This window comes from Protomyctophum parallelum, assembly GCF_964188405.1.
Source record: "Protomyctophum parallelum genome assembly, chromosome: 15".
NCBI lineage: Eukaryota > Metazoa > Chordata > Actinopteri > Myctophiformes > Myctophidae > Protomyctophum > Protomyctophum parallelum.
The window spans coordinates 29,828,861-29,851,993 of record NC_139710.1 but is presented as its reverse complement, the minus strand read 5'-3'; the positions used below and the strand labels follow the sequence as shown (position 1 = coordinate 29,851,993).

Below are 23,133 nucleotides of genomic sequence, written 5' to 3'. Positions count from 1 at the left end.
CCATTGCCAAAAATGATGAAAAACGAGGATATTTTCTTTTCTTCAAAAATTCAAAAAACGATGGGCTATAACCCATCGTTTTTTTCATTTTTTCATTTTTTTCAAATCCTCAAAAATGATGAAAAACGGCGTGCTATAGTATGCCGTACGATATGGGCTATAGCCCATGGTCCAAAATGATGAAAAACGAGGATAAAAAAATAAATTCAAAAATTCAAAAAATGATGGGCTATAACCCATCGTTTTTTTCATTTTTTCATTTTTTTCAAATCCTCAAAAATAATGAAAAACGGCGTGCTATAGTATGCCGTACGATATGGGCTATAGCCCATGGTCCAACATGATGAAAAACGAGGATAAAAGAAGAAATTCAAAAATTCAAAAAATTATGGGCTATAACCCATCGTTTTTTTTATTTTTTCATTTTTTTTAAATCATCAAAAATGATGAAAAACGGCGTGCTATAGTATGCCGTACGATATGGGCTATAGCCCATGGTCAAAAATGATTAAAAACGAGGATTTTCTTTTCTTCAAAAATTCAAAAAACGATGGGCTATAACCCATCGTTTTTTTATATATATATAAAATATATATATTTTTTATATTAATAATGAAAAACGGCGTGCTATAGTATGCCGTACGATATGGGCTATAGCCCATGGTCCAAAATGATGAAAAACGAGGATAAAAGAAGAAATTCAAAAATTCAAAAAATTATGGGCTATAACCCATCGTTTTTTTTATTTTTTCATTTTTTTTAAATCATCAAAAATGATGAAAAACGGCGTGCTATAGTATGCCGTACGATATGGGCTATAGCCCATGGTCAAAAATGATTCAAAACGAGGATTTTTTTTTCTTCAAAAATTCAAAAAACGATGGGCTATAACCCATCGTTTTTTTTAATTTTTTCATTTTTTTCAAATCCTCAAAAATGATGAAAAACTGCGTGCTATAGTATGCCGTACGATATGGGCTATAGCCCATGGTCAAAAATGATTAAAAACGAGGATGGTCCAAAATGATGAAAAACGAGGATAATTCTTTTTTTCAAAAATTCAAAAAACGATGGGCTATAACCCATCGTTTTTTTTTCATTTTTTCACTTTTTTCAAATCCTCAAAAATGATGAAAAACGGCGTGCTATAGTATGCCGTACGATATGGGCTATAGCCCATGGTCCAAAATGATGAAAAACGAGGATTAAAAAAAATATTAAAAAATTCAAAAAACGATGGGCTATAACCCATCGTTTTTTTCATTTTTTCATTTTTTTCAAATTCTCAAAAATGATAAAAAAACGGCGTGCTATAGTATGCCGTATGATATGGGCTATAGCCCATTGCCAAAAATGATGAAAAACGAGGATATTTTCTTTTCTTCAAAAATTCAAAAAACGATGGGCTATAACCCATCGTTTTTTTTCATTTTTTCATTTTTTTCAAATTCTCAAAAATGATGAAAAACGGCATGCTATAGTATGCCGCACGATATGGGCTAGAGCCCATGGTCCAAAATGATGAAAAACGAGGATAATTCTTTTTTTAAAAAATTCAAAAAACGATGGGCTATAACCCATCGTTTTTTTTTCATTTTTTCACTTTTTTCAAATCCTCAAAAATGATGAAAAACGGCGTGCTATAGTATGCCGTACGATATGGGCTATAGCCCATGGTCCAAAATGATGAAAAACGAGGATTAAAAAAAATATTAAAAAATTCAAAAAACGATGGGCTATAACCCATCGTTTTTTCATTTTTTCATTTTTTTCAAATTCTCAAAAATGATAAAAAAACGGCGTGCTATAGTATGCCGTATGATATGGGCTATAGCCCATTGCCAAAAATGATGAAAAACGAGGATATTTTCTTTTCTTCAAAAATTCGTTTTTTTCATTTTTTCATTTTTTTCAAATCCTCAAAAATGATGAAAAACGGCGTGCTATAGTATGCCGTACGATATGGGCTATAGCCCATGGTCCAAAATGATGAAAAACGAGGATAAAAAAATAAATTCAAAAATTCAAAAAATTATGGGCTATAACCCATCGTTTTTTTCATTTTTTCATTTTTTTCAAATCCTCAAAAATAATGAAAAACGGCGTGCTATAGTATGCCGTACGATATGGGCTATAGCCCATGGTCCAAAATGATGAAAAACGAGGATAAAAGAAGAAATTCAAAAATTCAAAAAATTATGGGCTATAACCCATCGTTTTTTTTATTTTTTCATTTTTTTTAAATCATCAAAAATGATGAAAAACGGCGTGCTATAGTATGCCGTACGATATGGGCTATAGCCCATGGTCAAAAATGATTAAAAACGAGGATTTTCTTTTCTTCAAAAATTCAAAAAACGATGGGCTATAACCCATCGTTTTTTTAATTTGTTCATTTTTTTCAAATCCTCAAAAATGATGAAAAACTGCGTGCTATAGTATGCCGTACGATATGGGCTATAGCCCATGGTCCAAAATTATGAAAGACGAGGATAAAAAAAGAAATTAAAAAATTAAAAAAAAATGATGGGCTATAACCCATCGTTTTTTTCATTTTTTCATTTTTTTCAAATCCTCAAAAATGATGAAAAACGGCGTGCTATAGTATGCCGTACGATATGGGCTATAGCCCATGGTCCAAAATTATGAAAGACGAGGATAAAAAAAGAAATTAAAAAATTAAAAAAAAATGATGGGCTATAACCCATCGTTTTTTTCATTTTTTCATTTTTTTCAAATCCTCAAAAATGATGAAAAACGGCGTGCTATAGTATGCCGTACGATATGGGCTATAGCCCATGGTCCAAAATGATGAAAAACGAGGATAAAAAAAATATAATAATAATTAAAAAAATGTTGGGCTATAACCCATCGTTTTTTTCATTTTTTCATTTTTTTCAAATCCTCAAAAATGATGAAAAACGGCGTGCTATAGTATGCCGTACGATATGGGCTATAGCCCATGGTCCGTTAAAAACGAGGATTTTTTTCTTCTTCAAAAATTCAAAAAATGATGGGCTATAACCCATCGTTTTTTTCATTTTTTCATTTTTTTCAAATCCTCAAAAATGATGAAAAACTGCGTGCTATAGTATGCCGTACGATATGGGCTATAGCCCATGGTCCAAAATGATGAAAAACGAGGATTGAAAAAAATATCAAAAATTCAAAAAACGATGGGCTATAACCCATCGTTTTTTTTTCTTCATTTTTTCATTTTTTTCAAATCCTCAAAAATGATGAAAAACGGCGTGCTATAGTATGCCGTACGATATGGGCTATAGCCCATGGTCAAAAATGATTAAAAACGAGGATAAAAAAATTAATTCAAAAATTAAAAAAATGATGGGCTATAACCCATCGTTTTTTTCATTTTTTTCAAATCCTCAAAAATGTAGAAAAACGGCGTGCTATAGTATGCCGTACGATATGGGCTATAGCCCATGGTCCAAAATGATGAAAAACGAGGATAAAAAAAAAAATCAAAAATTCAAAAAATGTTGGGCTATAACCCATCGTTTTTTTCATTTTTTCATTTTTTTCAAATCCTCAAAAATGATGAAAAACGGCGTGCTATAGTATGCCGTACGATATGGGCTATAGCCCATGGTCCAAAATGATGAAAAACGAGGATAAAAAAATTAATTCAAAAATTCAAAAAATTATGGGCTATAACCCATCGTTTTTTTCATTTTTTCATTTTTTTCAAATCCTCAAAAATGATGAAAAACGGCGTGCTATAGTATGCCGTACGATATGGGCTATAGCCCATGGTCCAAAATGATGATAAACGAGGATAATTCTTTTTTTTTTTAATTCAAAAAACGATGGGCTATAACCCATCGTTTTTTTTTTCATTTTTTCATTTTTTTCAAATCCTCAAAAATGTAGAAAAACGGCGTGCTATAGTATGCCGTACGATATGGGCTATAGCCCATGGTCCAAAATGATGAAAAACGTGGATAAAAAAAAAAAGAAAAAAAATCAAAAAATGATGGGCTATAACCCATCGTTTTTTTTTTTTCATTTTTTCATTTTTTTCAAATTCTCAAAAATGATGAAAAACGGCGTGCTATAGTATGCCGCACGATATGGGCTAGAGCCCATGGTCCAAAATGATGAAAAACGAGGATAATTTTTTTTTTTTTAAATTAAAAAAACGATGGGCTATAACCCATCGTTTTTTTTCATTTTTTCATTTTTTTCAAATCCTCAAAAATGATGAAAAACGGCGTGCTATAGTATGCCGTACGTCACGATATGGGCTATAGCCCATGGTCCAAAATGATGAAAAACGAGGATAAAAAAATTAATTCAAAAATTCAAAAAATTATGGGCTATAACCCATCGTTTTTTTCATTTTTTCATTTTTTTCAAATCCTCAAAAATGATGAAAAACGGCGTGCTATAGTATGCCGTACGATATGGGCTATAGCCCATGGTCCAAAATGATGATAAACGAGGATAATTCTTTTTTTTTTTAATTCAAAAAACGATGGGCTATAACCCATCGTTTTTTTTTCATTTTTTCATTTTTTTCAAATCCTCAAAAATGTAGAAAAACGGCGTGCTATAGTATGCCGTACGATATGGGCTATAGCCCATGGTCCAAAATGATGAAAAACGTGGATAAAAAAAAAAAGAAAAAAAATCAAAAAATGATGGGCTATAACCCATCGTTTTTTTTTTTTCATTTTTTCATTTTTTTCAAATTCTCAAAAATGATGAAAAACGGCGTGCTATAGTATGCCGCACGATATGGGCTAGAGCCCATGGTCCAAAATGATGAAAAACGAGGATAATTTTTTTTTTTTTAATTCAAAAAACGATGGGCTATAACCCATCGTTTTTTTTCATTTTTTCATTTTTTTCAAATCCTCAAAAATGATGAAAAACGGCGTGCTATAGTATGCCGTACGTCACGATATGGGCTATAGCCCATGGTCCAAAATGATGAAAAACGAGGATAAAAAAATTAATTCAAAAATTCAAAAAATTATGGGCTATAACCCATCGTTTTTTTCATTTTTTCATTTTTTTCAAATCCTCAAAAATGATGAAAAACGGCGTGCTATAGTATGCCGTACGATATGGGCTATAGCCCATGGTCCAAAATGATGAAAAACGAGGATAAAAAAAAAAATCAAAAAATCAAAAAATGATGGGCTATAACCCATCGTTTTTTTTTTTCATTTTTTTCAAATTCTCAAAAATGATGAAAAACGGCGTGCTATAGTATGCCGCACGATATGGGCTAGAGCCCATGGTCCAAAATGATGAAAAACGAGGATAATTCTTTTTTTTTTAAATTCAAAAAACGATGGGCTATAACCCATCGTTTTTTTTTCATTTTTTCATTTTTTTCAAATCCTCAAAAATGATGAAAAACGGCGTGCTATAGTATGCCGTACGATATGGGCTATAGCCCATGGTCCAAAATGATGAAAAACGAGGATTAAAAAAATATTAAAAAATTCAAAAAACGATGGGCTATAACCCATCGTTTTTTTCATTTTTTCCAATTTCTCAAAAATGATAAAAAACGGCGTGCTATAGTATGCCGTATGATATGGGCTATAGCCCATTGCCAAAAATGATGAAAAACGAGGATATTTTCTTTTCTTCAAAAATTCAAAAAACGATGGGCTATAACCCATCGTTTTTTTCATTTTTTCATTTTTTTCAAATCCTCAAAAATGATGAAAAACGGCGTGCTATAGTATGCCGTACGATATGGGCTATAGCCCAAGGTCCGTTAAAAACGAGGATTTTTTTCTTCTTCAAAAATTCAAAAAACGATGGGCTATAACCCATCGTTTTTTTCATTTTTTTATTTTTTTTTCAAATCCTCAAAAATGATGAAAAACGGCGTGCTATAGTATGCCGTACGATATGGGCTATAGCCCATGGTCAAAAATGATTAAAAACGAGGATTTTTTTTTCTTCAAAAATTCAAAAAACGATGGGCTATAACCCATCGTTTTTTTTCATTTTTTCATTTTTTTCAAATCCTCAAAAATGATGAAAAACGGCGTGCTATAGTATGCCGTACGTCACGATATGGGCTATAGCCCATGGTCCAAAATGATGAAAAACGAGGATAAAAAAATTAATTCAAAAATTCAAAAAATTATGGGCTATAACCCATCGTTTTTTTCATTTTTTCATTTTTTTCAAATCCTCAAAAATGATGAAAAACGGCGTGCTATAGTATGCCGTACGATATGGGCTATAGCCCATGGTCCAAAATGATGAAAAACGAGGATAAAAAAAAAAATCAAAAAATCAAAAAATGATGGGCTATAACCCATCGTTTTTTTTTTTCATTTTTTTCAAATTCTCAAAAATGATGAAAAACGGCGTGCTATAGTATGCCGCACGATATGGGCTAGAGCCCATGGTCCAAAATGATGAAAAACGAGGATAATTCTTTTTTTTTTTAATTCAAAAAACGATGGGCTATAACCCATCGTTTTTTTTTCATTTTTTCATTTTTTTCAAATCCTCAAAAATGATGAAAAACGGCGTGCTATAGTATGCCGTACGATATGGGCTATAGCCCATGGTCCAAAATGATGAAAAACGAGGATTAAAAAAATATTAAAAAATTCAAAAAACGATGGGCTATAACCCATCGTTTTTTTCATTTTTTCCAAATTCTCAAAAATGATAAAAAACGGCGTGCTATAGTATGCCGTATGATATGGGCTATAGCCCATTGCCAAAAATGATGAAAAACGAGGATATTTTCTTTTCTTCAAAAATTCAAAAAACGATGGGCTATAACCCATCGTTTTTTTCATTTTTTCATTTTTTTCAAATCCTCAAAAATGATGAAAAACGGCGTGCTATAGTATGCCGTACGATATGGGCTATAGCCCAAGGTCCGTTAAAAACGAGGATTTTTTTCTTCTTCAAAAATTCAAAAAACGATGGGCTATAACCCATCGTTTTTTTCATTTTTTTATTTTTTTTTCAAATCCTCAAAAATGATGAAAAACGGCGTGCTATAGTATGCCGTACGATATGGGCTATAGCCCATGGTCAAAAATGATTAAAAATGAGGATTTTTTTTTCTTCAAAAATTCAAAAAACGATGGGCTATAACCCATAGTTTTTTTCATTTTTTTATTTTTTTTTCAAATCCTCAAAAATGATGAAAAACGGCGTGCTATAGTATGCCGTACGATATGGGCTATAGCCCATGGTCAAAAATGATTAAAAACGAGGATTTTTTTTTCTTCAAAAATTCAAAAAACGATGGGCTATAACCCATGGTTTTTTTCATTTTTTCATTTTTTTTAAATCCTCAAAAATGATGAAAAACTGCGTGCTATAGTATGCCGTACGATATGGGCTATAGCCCATGGTCCAAAATGATGAAAAACGAGGATAAAAAAATTAATTCAAAAATTCAAAAAATGATGGGCTATAACCCATCGTTTTTTTCATTTTTTCATTTTTTTCAAATCCTCAAAAATGATGAAAAACGGCGTGTTATAGTATGCCGTACGATATGGGCTAAAGCCCATGGTCCAAAATGATGAAAAACGAGGATAAAAAAAATAATTAAAAAATTAAAAAAATGTTGGGCTATAACCCATCGTTTTTTTAATTTTTTAATTTTTTCATTTTTTTCAAATTCTCAAAAATGATGAAAAACGGCGTGCTATAGTATGCCGCACGATATGGGCTATAGCCCATGGTCCAAAATGATGAAAAACGAGGATAATTCTTTTTTTCAAAAATTCAAAAAACGATGGGCTATAACCCATCGTTTTTTTTCATTTTTGGGCTATAGCCCATGGTCCAAAATGATGAAAAACGAGGATTAAAAAAAAAATCAAAAATTCAAAAAACGATGGGCTATAACCCATCGTTTTTTTTTTCTTCATATTTTCATTTTTTTCAAATCCTCAAAAATGATGAAAAACGGCGTGCTATAGTATACCGTACGATATGGGCTATAGCCCATGGTCAAAAATGATTAAAAACAAGGATTTTTTTTCTTCAAAAATTCAAAAAACGATGGGCTATAACCCATCGTTTTTTTCATTTTTTCATTTTTTTCAAATCCTCAAAAATGATGAAAAACGGCGTGCTATAGTATGCCGTACGATATGGGCTATAGCCCAAGGTCCGTTAAAAACGAGGATTTTTTTCTTCTTCAAAAATTCAAAAAACGATGGGCTATAACCCATCGTTTTTTTAATTTTTACATTTTTTTCAAATCCTCAAAAATGATGAAAAACTGCGTGCTATAGTATGCCGTACGATATGGGCTATAGCCCATGGTCCAAAATGATGAAAAACGAGGATTAAAAAGAAATCTAAAATTCAAAAAACGATGGGCTATAACCCATCGGTTTTTTTTTCTTCATTTTTTCCAAATCCTCAAAAATGATGAAAAACGGCGTGCTATAGTATGCCGTACGATATGGGCTATAGCCCATGGTCCAAAATGATGAAAAACGAGGATAAAAAAAATTATTCAAAAATTCAAAAAATGTTGGGCTATAACCAATCGTTTTTTTCATTTTTTCATTTTTTTCAAATCCTCAAAAATGATGAAAAACGGCGTGCTATAGTATGCCGTACGATATGGGTTATAGCCCATGGTCCAAAATGATGAAAAACGAGGATAAAAAAAATATAATAATAATTAAAAAAAAGATGGGCTATAACTCATGTTTTTTTTCATTTTTTCATTTTTTTTAAATCCTCAAAAATGATGAAAAACTGCGTGCTATAGTATGCCGTACGATATGGGCTATAGCCCATGGTCCAAAATGATGAAAAACGAGGATTGTTCTTTTTTTCAAAAATTCAAAAAACGATGGGCTATAACCCATCGTTTTTTTTTTTCATTTTTTCATTTTTTTCAAATTCTCAAAAATGATGAAAAACGGCGTGCTATAGTATGCCGCACGATATGGGCTAGAGCCCATGGTCCAAAATGATGAAAAACGAGGATAATTCTTTTTTTCAAAAATTCAAAAAACGATGGGCTATAACCCATCGTTTTTTTTTCATTTTTTCACTTTTTTCAAATCCTCAAAAATGATGAAAAACGGCGTGCTATAGTATGCCGTACGATATGGGCTATAGCCCATGGTCCAAAATGATGAAAAACGAGGATTAAAAAAAATATTAAAAAATTAAAAAAACGATGGGCTATAACCCATCGTTTTTTTCATTTTTTCATTTTTTTCAAATTCTCAAAAATGATAAAAAAAACGGCGTGCTATAGTATGCCGTATGATATGGGCTATAGCCCATTGCCAAAAATGATGAAAAACGAGGATATTTTCTTTTCTTCAAAAATTCAAAAAACGATGGGCTATAACCCATCGTTTTTTTTCATTTTTTTCATTTTTTTCAAATTCTCAAAAATGATGAAAAACGGCGTGCTATAGTATGCCGCACGATATGGGCTAGAGCCCATGGTCCAAAATGATGAAAAACGAGGATAATTCTTTTTTTCAAAAATTCAAAAAACGATGGGCTATAACCCATCGTTTTTTTTTCATTTTTTCACTTTTTTCAAATCCTCAAAAATGATGAAAAACGGCGTGCTATAGTATGCCGTACGATATGGGCTATAGCCCATGGTCCAAAATGATGAAAAACGAGGATTAAAAAAAATATTAAAAAATTCAAAAAACGATGGGCTATAACCCATCGTTTTTTCATTTTTTCATTTTTTTCAAATTCTCAAAAATGATAAAAAAACGGCGTGCTATAGTATGCCGTATGATATGGGCTATAGCCCATTGCCAAAAATGATGAAAAACGAGGATATTTTCTTTTCTTCAAAAATTCAAAAAACGATGGGCTATAACCCATCGTTTTTTTTCATTTTTTCATTTTTTTCAAATTCTCAAAAATGATGAAAAACGGCGTGCTATAGTATGCCGCACGATATGGGCTAGAGCCCATGGTCCAAAATGATGAAAAACGAGGATAATTCTTTTTTTCAAAAATTCAAAAAACGATGGGCTATAACCCATCGTTTTTTTTTCATTTTTTCACTTTTTTCAAATCCTCAAAAATGATGAAAAACGGCGTGCTATAGTATGCCGTACGATATGGGCTATAGCCCATGGTCCAAAATGATGAAAAACGTGGATTAAAAAAAATATTAAAAAATTCAAAAAACGATGGGCTATAACCCATCGTTTTTTCATTTTTTCATTTTTTTCAAATTCTCAAAAATGATAAAAAAACGGCGTGCTATAGTATGCCGTATGATATGGGCTATAGCCCATTGCCAAAAATGATGAAAAACGAGGATATTTTCTTTTCTTCAAAAATTCAAAAAACGATGGGCTATAACCCATCGTTTTTTTCATTTTTTCATTTTTTTCAAATCCTCAAAAATGATGAAAAACGGCGTGCTATAGTATGCCGTACGATATGGGCTATAGCCCATGGTCCAAAATGATGAAAAACGAGGATAAAAAAATAAATTCAAAAATTCAAAAAATGATGGGCTATAACCCATCGTTTTTTTCATTTTTTCATTTTTTTCAAATCCTCAAAAATAATGAAAAACGGCGTGCTATAGTATGCCGTACGATATGGGCTATAGCCCATGGTCCAACATGATGAAAAACGAGGATAAAAGAAGAAATTCAAAAATTCAAAAAATTATGGGCTATAACCCATCGTTTTTTTTATTTTTTCATTTTTTTTAAATCATCAAAAATGATGAAAAACGGCGTGCTATAGTATGCCGTACGATATGGGCTATAGCCCATGGTCAAAAATGATTAAAAACGAGGATTTTCTTTTCTTCAAAAATTCAAAAAACGATGGGCTATAACCCATCGTTTTTTTATATATATATAAAATATATATATTTTTTATATTAATAATGAAAAACGGCGTGCTATAGTATGCCGTACGATATGGGCTATAGCCCATGGTCCAAAATGATGAAAAACGAGGATAAAAGAAGAAATTCAAAAATTCAAAAAATTATGGGCTATAACCCATCGTTTTTTTTATTTTTTCATTTTTTTTAAATCATCAAAAATGATGAAAAACGGCGTGCTATAGTATGCCGTACGATATGGGCTATAGCCCATGGTCAAAAATGATTCAAAACGAGGATTTTTTTTTCTTCAAAAATTCAAAAAACGATGGGCTATAACCCATCGTTTTTTTTAATTTTTTCATTTTTTTCAAATCCTCAAAAATGATGAAAAACTGCGTGCTATAGTATGCCGTACGATATGGGCTATAGCCCATGGTCAAAAATGATTAAAAACGAGGATGGTCCAAAATGATGAAAAACGAGGATAATTCTTTTTTTCAAAAATTCAAAAAACGATGGGCTATAACCCATCGTTTTTTTTTCATTTTTTCACTTTTTTCAAATCCTCAAAAATGATGAAAAACGGCGTGCTATAGTATGCCGTACGATATGGGCTATAGCCCATGGTCCAAAATGATGAAAAACGAGGATTAAAAAAAATATTAAAAAATTCAAAAAACGATGGGCTATAACCCATCGTTTTTTTCATTTTTTCATTTTTTTCAAATTCTCAAAAATGATAAAAAAACGGCGTGCTATAGTATGCCGTATGATATGGGCTATAGCCCATTGCCAAAAATGATGAAAAACGAGGATATTTTCTTTTCTTCAAAAATTCAAAAAACGATGGGCTATAACCCATCGTTTTTTTTCATTTTTTCATTTTTTTCAAATTCTCAAAAATGATGAAAAACGGCATGCTATAGTATGCCGCACGATATGGGCTAGAGCCCATGGTCCAAAATGATGAAAAACGAGGATAATTCTTTTTTTAAAAAATTCAAAAAACGATGGGCTATAACCCATCGTTTTTTTTTCATTTTTTCACTTTTTTCAAATCCTCAAAAATGATGAAAAACGGCGTGCTATAGTATGCCGTACGATATGGGCTATAGCCCATGGTCCAAAATGATGAAAAACGAGGATTAAAAAAAATATTAAAAAATTCAAAAAACGATGGGCTATAACCCATCGTTTTTTCATTTTTTCATTTTTTTCAAATTCTCAAAAATGATAAAAAAACGGCGTGCTATAGTATGCCGTATGATATGGGCTATAGCCCATTGCCAAAAATGATGAAAAACGAGGATATTTTCTTTTCTTCAAAAATTCGTTTTTTTCATTTTTTCATTTTTTTCAAATCCTCAAAAATGATGAAAAACGGCGTGCTATAGTATGCCGTACGATATGGGCTATAGCCCATGGTCCAAAATGATGAAAAACGAGGATAAAAAAATAAATTCAAAAATTCAAAAAATTATGGGCTATAACCCATCGTTTTTTTCATTTTTTCATTTTTTTCAAATCCTCAAAAATAATGAAAAACGGCGTGCTATAGTATGCCGTACGATATGGGCTATAGCCCATGGTCCAAAATGATGAAAAACGAGGATAAAAGAAGAAATTCAAAAATTCAAAAAATTATGGGCTATAACCCATCGTTTTTTTTATTTTTTCATTTTTTTTAAATCATCAAAAATGATGAAAAACGGCGTGCTATAGTATGCCGTACGATATGGGCTATAGCCCATGGTCAAAAATGATTAAAAACGAGGATTTTCTTTTCTTCAAAAATTCAAAAAACGATGGGCTATAACCCATCGTTTTTTTAATTTGTTCATTTTTTTCAAATCCTCAAAAATGATGAAAAACTGCGTGCTATAGTATGCCGTACGATATGGGCTATAGCCCATGGTCCAAAATTATGAAAGACGAGGATAAAAAAAGAAATTAAAAAATTAAAAAAAAATGATGGGCTATAACCCATCGTTTTTTTCATTTTTTCATTTTTTTCAAATCCTCAAAAATGATGAAAAACGGCGTGCTATAGTATGCCGTACGATATGGGCTATAGCCCATGGTCCAAAATTATGAAAGACGAGGATAAAAAAAGAAATTAAAAAATTAAAAAAAAATGATGGGCTATAACCCATCGTTTTTTTCATTTTTTCATTTTTTTCAAATCCTCAAAAATGATGAAAAACGGCGTGCTATAGTATGCCGTACGATATGGGCTATAGCCCATGGTCCAAAATGATGAAAAACGAGGATAAAAAAAAAAGAAAAAAATCAAAAAACGATGGGCTATAACCCATCGTTTTTTTCATTTTTTAATTTTTTTCAAATCCTCAAAAATGATGAAAAACGGCGTGCTATAGTATGCCGTACGATATGGGCTATAGCCCATGGTCCAAAATGATGAAAAACGAGGATAAACAAAATGATTCAAAAATTCAAAAAATGTTGGGCTATAACCCATCGTTTTTTTCATTTTTTCATTTTTTTCAAATCCTCAAAAATGATGAAAAACGGCGTGCTATAGTATGCCGTACGATATGGGTTATAGCCCATGGTCCAAAATGATGAAAAACGAGGATAAAAAATATATAATAATAATAAAAAAAAGATGGGCTATAACTCATGTTTTTTTTCATTTTTTCAATTTTTTTAAATCCTCAAAAATGATGAAAAACTGCGTGCTATAGTATGCCGTACGATATGGGCTATAGCCCATGGTCCAAAATGATGAAAAACGAGGATAAAAAAATTAATTCAAAAATTCAAAAAATGATGGGCTATAACCCATCGTTTTTTTCATTTTTTCATTTTTTTCAAATCCTCAAAAATGATGAAAAACGGCGTGCTATAGTATGCCGTACGATATGGGCTATAGCCCATGGTCAAATATGATTAAAAACGAGGATATTTTATTTTCTTCAAAAATTCAAAAAATGATGGGCTATAACCCATCGTTTTTTTCATTTTTTCATTTTTTTCAAATCCTCAAAAATGATGAAAAACTGCGTGCTATAGTATGCCGTACGATATGGGCTATAGCCCATGGTCCAAAATGATGAAAAACGAGGATAAAAAAATTAATTCAAAAATTCAAAAAATGATGGGCTATAACCCATCGTTTTTTTCATTTTTTTCAAATCCTCAAAAATGATGAAAAACGGCGTGCTATAGTATGCCGTACGATATGGGCTATAGCCCATGGTCCAAAATGATGAAAAACGAGGATAAAAAAATTAATTCAAAAATTCAAAAAATGATGGGCTATAACCCATCGTTTTTTTCATTTTTTCATTTTTTTCAAATCCTCAAAAATGATGAAAAACGGCGTGCTATAGTATGCCGTACGATATGGGCTATAGCCCATGGTCAAATATGATTAAAAACGAGGATATTTTATTTTCTTCAAAAATTCAAAAAATGATGGGCTATAACCCATCGTTTTTTTCATTTTTTCATTTTTTTCAAATCCTCAAAAATGATGAAAAACTGCGTGCTATAGTATGCCGTACGATATGGGCTATAGCCCATGGTCCAAAATGATGAAAAACGAGGATAAAAAAAATAATTCAAAAATTCAAAAAATGATGGGCTATAACCCATCGTTTTTTTCATTTTTTTCAAATCCTCAAAAATGATGAAAAACGGCGTGCTATAGTATGCCGTACGATATGGGCTATAGCCCATGGTCAAAAATGATTAAAAACGAGGATATTTTCTTTTCTTCAAAAATTCAAAAAACGATGGGCTATAACCCATCGTTTTTTTCATTTTTTCATTTTTTTCAAATCCTCAAAAATGATGAAAAACGGCGTGCTATAGTATGCCGTACGATATGGGCTATAGCCCATGGTCCGTTAAAAACGAGGATTTTCTTTTTCTTCAAAAATTCAAAAAATGATGGGCTATAACCCATCGTTTTTTTTATTTTTTCATTTTTTTCAAATCCTCAAAAATGATGAAAAACGGCGTGCTATAGTATGCCGTACGATATGGGCTATAGCCCATGGTCAAAAATGATTAAAAACGAGGATATTTTCTTTTCTTCAAAAATTCAAAAAACGATGGGCTATAACCCATCGTTTTTTTCATTTTTTCATTTTTTTCAAATCCTCAAAAATGATGAAAAACGGCGTGCTATAGTATGCCGTACGATATGGGCTATAGCCCATGGTCCGTTAAAAACGAGGATTTTCTTTTTCTTCAAAAATTCAAAAAATGATGGGCTATAACCCATCGTTTTTTTTATTTTTTCATTTTTTTTAAATCCTCAAAAATGATGAAAAACGGCGTGCTATAGTATGCCGTACGATATGGGCTATAGCCCATGGTCCAAAATGATGAAAAACGAGGATAAAAAAAATTATTCAAAAATTCAAAAAATGATGGGCCCCATCGTTTTTTTCATTTTTTTAAAAGCCTCAAAAATGATGAAAAACTGCGTGCTATAGTATGCCGTACGATATGGGCTATAGCCCATGGTCCAAAATGATGAAAAACGAGGATAAAAAAAATAATTCAAAAATTCAAAAAATGATGGGCTATAACCCATCGTTTTTTTCATTTTTTCATTTTTTTCAAATCCTCAAAAATGATGAAAAACGGCGTGCTATAGTATGCCGTACGATATGGGCTATAGCCCATGGTCAAAAATGATTAAAAACGAGGATATTTTTTTTTCTTCAAAAATTCAAAAAACGATGGGCTATAACCCATCGTTTTTTTCATTTTTTCATTTTTTTCAAATCCTCAAAAATGATGAAAAACGGCGTGCTATAGTATGCCGTACGATATGGGCTATAGCCCATGGTCCGTTAAAAACGAGGATTTTCTTTTTCTTCAAAAATTCAAAAAATGATGGGCTATAACCCATCGTTTTTTTTATTTTTTCATTTTTTTCAAATCCTCAAAAATGATGAAAAACGGCGTGCTATAGTATGCCGTACGATATGGGCTATAGCCCATGGTCCAAAATGATGAAAAACGAGGATAAAAAAAAAAAGAAAAAAATCAAAAAACGATGGGCTATAACCCATCGTTTTTTTTTGTTTTTTTTTCATTTTTTCATTTTTTTTAAATCCTCAAAAATGATGAAAAACTGCGTGCTATAGTATGCCGTACGATATGGGCTATAGCCCATGGTCCAAAATGATGAAAAACGAGGATAAAAAAATTAATTCAAAAATTCAAAAAATGATGGGCTATAACCCATCGTTTTTTTCATTTTTTTCAAATCCTCAAAAATGATGAAAAACGGCGTGCTATAGTATGCCGTACGATATGGGCTATAGCCCATGGTCCGTTAAAAACGAGGATTTTCTTTTTCTTCAAAAATTAAAAAAATGATGGGCTATAACCCATCGTTTTTTTTATTTTTTCATTTTTTTCAAATCCTCAAAAATGATGAAAAACGGCGTGCTATAGTATGCCGTACGATATGGGCTATAGCCCATGGTCCAAAAGGATGAAAAACGAGGATAAAAAAAATAATTCAAAAATTCAAAAAATGATGGGCTATAACCCAACGTTTTTTTCATTTTTTCATTTTTTTCAAATCCTCAAAAATGATGAAAAACGGCGTGCTATAGTATGCCGTACGATATGGGCTATAGCCCATGGTCCGTTAAAAACGAGGATTTTCTTTTTCTTCAAAAATTCAAAAAATGATGGGCTATAACCCATCGTTTTTTTCATTTTTTCATTTTTTTCAAATCCTCAAAAATGATGAAAAACGGCGTGCTATAGTATGCCGTACGATATGGGCTATAGCCCATGGTCCAAAATGATGAAAAACGAGGATAAAAAAAAAAATCAAAAAATCAAAAAACGATGGGCTATAACCCATCGTTTTTTTTTGTTTTTTTTTCATTTTTTCATTTTTTTCAAATCCTCAAAAATGATGAAAAACGGCGTGCTATAGTATGCCGTACGATATGGGTTATAGCCCATGGTCCAAAATGATGAAAAACGAGGATAAAAAATATATAATAATAATAATAAAAAGATGGGCTATAACTCATGTTTTTTTTCATTTTTTCAATTTTTTTAAATCCTCAAAAATGATGAAAAACTGCGTGCTATAGTATGCCGTACGATATGGGCTATAGCCCATGGTCCAAAATGATGAAAAACGAGGATAAAAAAATTAATTCAAAAATTCAAAAAATGATGGGCTATAACCCATCGTTTTTTTCATTTTTTCATTTTTTTCAAATCCTCAAAAATGATGAAAAACGGCGTGCTATAGTATGCCGTACGATATGGGCTATAGCCCATGGTCAAATATGATTAAAAACGAGGATATTTTATTTTCTTCAAAAATTCAAAAAACGATGGGCTATAACCCATCGTTTTTTTCATTTTTTCATTTTTTTCAAATCCTCAAAAATGATGAAAAACTGCGTGCTATAGTATGCCGTACGATATGGGCTATAGCCCATGGTCCGTTAAAAACGAGGATTTTCTTTTTCTTCAAAAATTCAAAAAATGATGGGCTATAACCCATCGTTTTTTTTATTTTTTCATTTTTTTAAAATCCTCAAAAATGATGAAAAACGGCGTGCTATAGTATGCCGTACGATATGGGCTATAGCCCATGGTCCAAAATGATGAAAAACGAGGATAAAAAAATTAATTCAAAAATTCAAAAAATGATGGGCTATAACCCATCGTTTTTTTCATTTTTTTAAAAGCCTCAAAAATGATGAAAAACTGCGTGCTATAGTATGCCGTACGATATGGGCTATAGCCCATGGTCCAAAATGATGAAAAACGAGGATAAAAAAAATAATTCAAAAATTCAAAAAATGATGGGCTATAACCCATCGTTTTTTTCATTTTTTCATTTTTTTCAAATCCTCAAAAATGATGAAAAACGGCGTGCTATAGTATGCCGTACGATATGGGCTATAGCCCATGGTCAAAAATGATTAAAAACGAGGATATTTTTTTTTCTTCAAAAATTCAAAAAACGATGGGCTATAACCCATCGTTTTTTTCATTTTTTCATTTTTTTCAAATCCTCAAAAATGATGAAAAACGGCGTGCTATAGTATGCCGTACGATATGGGCTATAGCCCATGGTCCGTTAAAAACGAGGATTTTCTTTTTCTTCAAAAATTCAAAAAATGATGGGCTATAACCCATCGTTTTTTTTATTTTTTCATTTTTTTCAAATCCTCAAAAATGATGAAAAACGGCGTGCTATAGTATGCCGTACGATATGGGCTATAGCCCATGGTCCAAAATGATGAAAAACGAGGATAAAAAAATTAATTCAAAAATTCAAAAAATGATGGGCTATAACCCATCGTTTTTTTTTCATTTTTTCATTTTTTTCAAATCCTCAAAAATGATGAAAAACGGCGTGCTATAGTATGCCGTACGATATGGGCTATAGCCCATGGTCCAAAATGATGAAAAACGAGGTTTAAAAAAAATTAGTGGTGGGCATAGATTAATTTTTTTAATCTAGATTAATCTCACTGCAATTCTGGAGTTAATCTAGATTAATCTAGATTAAAATGGCTCATTTGAACTCTGCCGAAGGCATTGAAAATATGTGTGCGCTACCTAAATAATGACCAGAAGTAAATCCTTGAACGGGCCACGTGGCCCATTAGACCAGGAGCCCTATCATAATTGGTAATGAAAATATAATAATGTTCAATACGATGTACGTGTGTTATACATTGTTTATTCAGTTAAACACGAATAACCATAAACACGTTACCATACAGGCAATTTGGAACAGTGGGTGCAAGAACAACCCCCTTTTCTGGGATATGACATTAATTAAACTGTAAACCTAGAGGTGATGAAGAACTGTTTACAGTCAGTAGCTTTGTGACATGACTTGAGTCCAACCTCTACCTCTTCCACCAGTCACTCACCTCCAGTGTGGGGCGTCCCAATCCCAACCCTGGGGCTTCCTATTCCCTCTCCTACTGTACCTCATCAGTACTGGGGTTTCCTATTCCCTCTCCTACTGTACCTCCATCGGTACTGGGGTTTCCTATTCCCTCTCCTACTGTACATGATTTGAGTCCAACCTCTACCTCTCCTTCTTCCACCAGTCACTCAGACACACCAGCTTGTTCACATTGTCTGGTGACAAACTAGATCTTTTTTTCTGTACAATGTGGCCTGCTAAAGAGAACAGTCTCTCGCATGGGACAGTTGTGGCAGGAGTCCCCAAGTACTTCTGGGCAATGTGGGCCATCTTACCATAAACAGCAGTGTGCTCTGACCACCACTTCAGTGGACACTGATCTAAACTGGCACTGGGCTCTACCTTGTACCTCTCTACAACATTGTCTACTACTGGTATCTCGTCTTCTGACTCTGACTCTGATCCCATCAGTAGTAGGGCTGTCTTCTTTTGAGGTGGCTCAGGGTTCTCCTCCCTGGGCGGCTGCAGAGCAGGTTCTTCTGCCCTCACCAAGTCACTCAGCTTTCCCCACACTGGCTCCCTCTCTGCTCTGGGCAGGCATTTGAGATCTTTGAAGCGTGGGTCCAGAGCAGTGGCCACCTTTTGATGAAAAATAAAATAAAGATTGATGGAAGAAAATGTAACTTTCAAAATCCTCCATATTTCTTCATGACTCATTCATCTATCCATTTATCAATCTTCTGGCTTAACGGTCTATAATGGTCAGCCAATACAGTTATCTTCTGGTCAGTACGTGTCACATACCTTCAGCCATTCCAGGTTTGTTTTCTCCCTCCGCTGGTTGAGGTCTTTGATGAAGGCAGTCTTGAAGCGCACAATGTAGGCAGGATCATCATCAGAGATCTTCATTGCTCGCAGGAGATGACACAGGGCAGGTAAAACGACAGAGCAGGAGACATACTTTTCCCCACCAAGGAGCTCAGTGACGTACCTACACACACACACACACACACACACACACACACACACACACATTAAGAGGGGTGAATTGACACCAAAAACGACGCCACAATGTCACAGCAGGACACACGCGCACACACACACACACACAGAGCATAGCACACAGACAGTACACACACACACAGACATCACAGCCCCAAACACAGCACGGCCACACACAGACAGCACAGCCCCAAACAAACAGCACAGCCATACACAGACAGCACAGCCCCAAACACAGCACAGCACAGCACAGCCACACACACACACACACACACACACACACACACACACACACACACACACACACACACACACACACACACACACACACACACACACACACACACACACACACACACACACACAGCCACACACACACACAGAGCAGTGTGCACTGTGCACACACACACAGCCACACACACACAGAGCAGTGTGCACTGTGCACACACACAGCCACACACACACACACACACAGAGCAGTGTGCACACACACACACACAGCAGTGTACACACACACACACACACACACACATAGAGCACAGCACAACACACACTTACTTGCATGGCTCCAGCAGTTTCTCCAGCTTTGCCAACTTCTCATATTCAGCATGTGTTGGGAGGGCCAGCTTGTGGGTCTGCTGAGCCAGCGTTGCGTGCACTGCGTCTCTGTTGCGCCTCAAACGTGTGATCATCGCTAGGGTTGAATTCCAGCGTGTTGGAACGTCTTGCACGAGTGACTCCTGGTCTTGTTCAAGGGATGCTTGCTGGGCATTCAGCTCGTCTGAGTTAGCCGGACTGTGTTTGAAATGTCCGACCACTTTTCGACACTTGGCCAGTACACCATCAAAACCACCATCCCGAAGTGACATTACAACGGCCCTCTGTACAAGATGAGCAACGCAGGGCAAGTGCTCAAATGGTAATATTCTCCCTGCTGCTATCATGTTGGGAGCGCTGTCGGTTCCAATGGTGGTGATTTTTTCAGCTATGCCCCACTGATTAGCGACGTCGAGAAACTGTCTGGCACAAGCTTCTGCAAAGTGGCGCTCCTCCGTTTTAATCACACCTGACGTTATAGGAGAGACAAAGTAGATCAGAATAAGTTTGCTATTAATAGGAGACTTACAATTAGCAGGCTGGCGTTGTTGGGGCTAGCTAGCAAACGTATAATGTTGGCTGGTGGTAAAATAAATCAATCGATCCCTGATAACGTTAGCTAAAGCTGTGTAAATGTTAGGCTGAATTAGCAATATTACATGCCGCGGTGGGGTTGGTTTCAGGTTGGATATTCAGCCAGGATGGCTGGGTATCCAGCCCGAGACCAACTTCACCGTGGTAAATTAATTTAAATTACATAACGTACCTAAGGCGAACGAGTGAAGTTCCCAGCTGACATCGATGAGGTGTACAGTAACGCCAAGGTAGTTGTCGTTTTTGACAGATGTCCAATGGTCCCCAGTCAGTGCTACACACGCCGCCCCGGCCAACTTTTCATCTTTCGCAGCTTTCTCTGCGGCGTACTGGTCATGGATTCTCCTTGTGATAGTTCGTCTCGCAGGTAGTTTGTAAGATGGGTCGCCTGTGGCCGCCTGGAGAAGAAGCTCGAGCCCATCATCTTCAACCACACTGATAGGCCGGCAGTTGATGGCAATCCATTGAGCTAGGAGGTTAGTTAGCTTGGCTGATAGAGTTGGGCTGACGGGCTTGCCACGGTTGCACTCAAACATTGTAGTTTGACGAACACTTTTCCCCGGAGCCATATTAGTGCTTGGCCCGCCGGCAGCTTCGCTATCATCAACCAACGCAAAGGGATGCTTGTGCGTTAGGTGATACTTCAGACTTGAAGAACTCCTACAGTAAGCCATTTCTGCTTTGCACAGGGTGCAAACCACCTTGTTCTTGTCGAGGTTTCCATTGGGAAGCTTCTTGTAAAGAAATTTCCCCTGAAGCAAACCTGGGTTCACAGAGTCCTGCATGCTGACGTTTGATGTGGCACGCCGCACTGTTCATTAATTTCACCCGTGTCCGGTTAGGTTAGGATTTGTTACCGCCCCGCTCTCAGAGTAATTTATTTCACCTTGTCCCTGTTAGGTTAGGACTTCTCCCTCCCACAGAGTAATTCCGGCGTCCGCCAGATAAAACTATCAAAGTGAAATTCCTAGTTTGCTTGCTTTATGCAGTCAATGCAGACCCAGCTCTTAGACCCAACTTTGAGAATAGATTAATGGCGATAATTTATTTGACGCGCGATAATATTCTCGCGTTAACGCAGCACGTTAACGCCGATAACGGCCCAGCATTAAAAAAAATATGAAAAAAATCAAAAAACGATGGGCTATAACCCATCGTTTTTTTCATTTTTTCATTTTTTTCAAATCCTCAAAAATGATGAAAAACTGCGTGCTATAGTATGCCGTACGATATGGGCTATAGCCCATGGTCCAAAATGATGAAAAACGAGGATAATTCTTTTTTTCAAAAATTCAAAAAACGATGGGCTATAACCCATCGTTTTTTTCATTTTTTCATTTTTTTCAAATCCTCAAAAATGATGAAAAACGGCGTGCTATAGTATGCCGTACGATATGGGCTATAGCCCATGGTCCAAAATGATGAAAAACGAGGATAAAAAAAAATAAAAAAATCAAAAAACGATGGGCTATAACCCATCGTTTTTTTTTTTTTTTTTTCATTTTTTTCAAATTCTCAAAAATGATGAAAAACGGCGTGCTATAGTATGCCGCACGATATGGGCTAGAGCCCATGGTCCAAAATGATGAAAAACGAGGATAATTGTTTTTTCAAAAATTCAAAAAACGATGGGCTATAACCCATCGTTTTTTTTTCATTTTTTCATTTTTTTCAAATCCTCAAAAATGATGAAAAACGGCCCCATTTTTGAGGATTTGAAAAAAAAAAAAAAATAATAAAAAAACATGGGTTATAGTCCATCGTTTTTTGAAATTTTGAAAAAAAAAATTACCTCGTTTTTTATCATTTTCGACCATGGGCTATAGCCCCTACCGTACAGCATACTATAGCACGCCGTTTTTCATCATTTTTGAGGATTTGAAAAAAAAAAAAAAAAAAAAAAAACATGGGTTATAGTCCATCGTTTTTTGAAATTTTGAAAAAAAATGTTAACCTCGTTTTTTATCATTTTCGACCATGGGCTATAGCCCCTATCGTACGGCATACTATAGCACGCCGTTTTTCATCATTTTTGAGGATTTGAAAAAAATGAAAAAAAAAAAAACATGGGTTATAGTCCATCGTTTTTTGAAATTTTGAAAAAAAAAATAACCTCGTTTTTTATCATTTTCGACCATGGGCTATAGCCCCTACCGTACGGCATACTATAGCATGCCATTTTTCATCATTTTTGAGGATTTGAAAAAAAAAAAAA

General features: G+C 34.2%; 1 protein-coding gene across 1 annotated transcript in view; it reads right to left on the bottom strand.

Annotated features, from left to right (window-relative positions):
- The window catches only part of LOC310871792 (E3 SUMO-protein ligase ZBED1-like), a gene marked incomplete at both ends in the record, with an annotated part of 36,802 nt that extends 15,210 nt beyond the window's left edge, over positions 1-21,592 (bottom strand). The window contains 4 exons of the mRNA XM_083783427.1: positions 18,972-19,364; positions 19,530-19,716; positions 20,286-20,793; positions 21,091-21,592. Coding sequence (XP_083639553.1) covers positions 18,972-19,364; positions 19,530-19,716; positions 20,286-20,793; positions 21,091-21,592 — 1,590 coding nt within the window. The remainder of the gene's footprint in view (positions 1-18,971; positions 19,365-19,529; positions 19,717-20,285; positions 20,794-21,090) is intronic.
- Between the last annotated feature and the right edge of the window lie 1,541 nt (positions 21,593-23,133).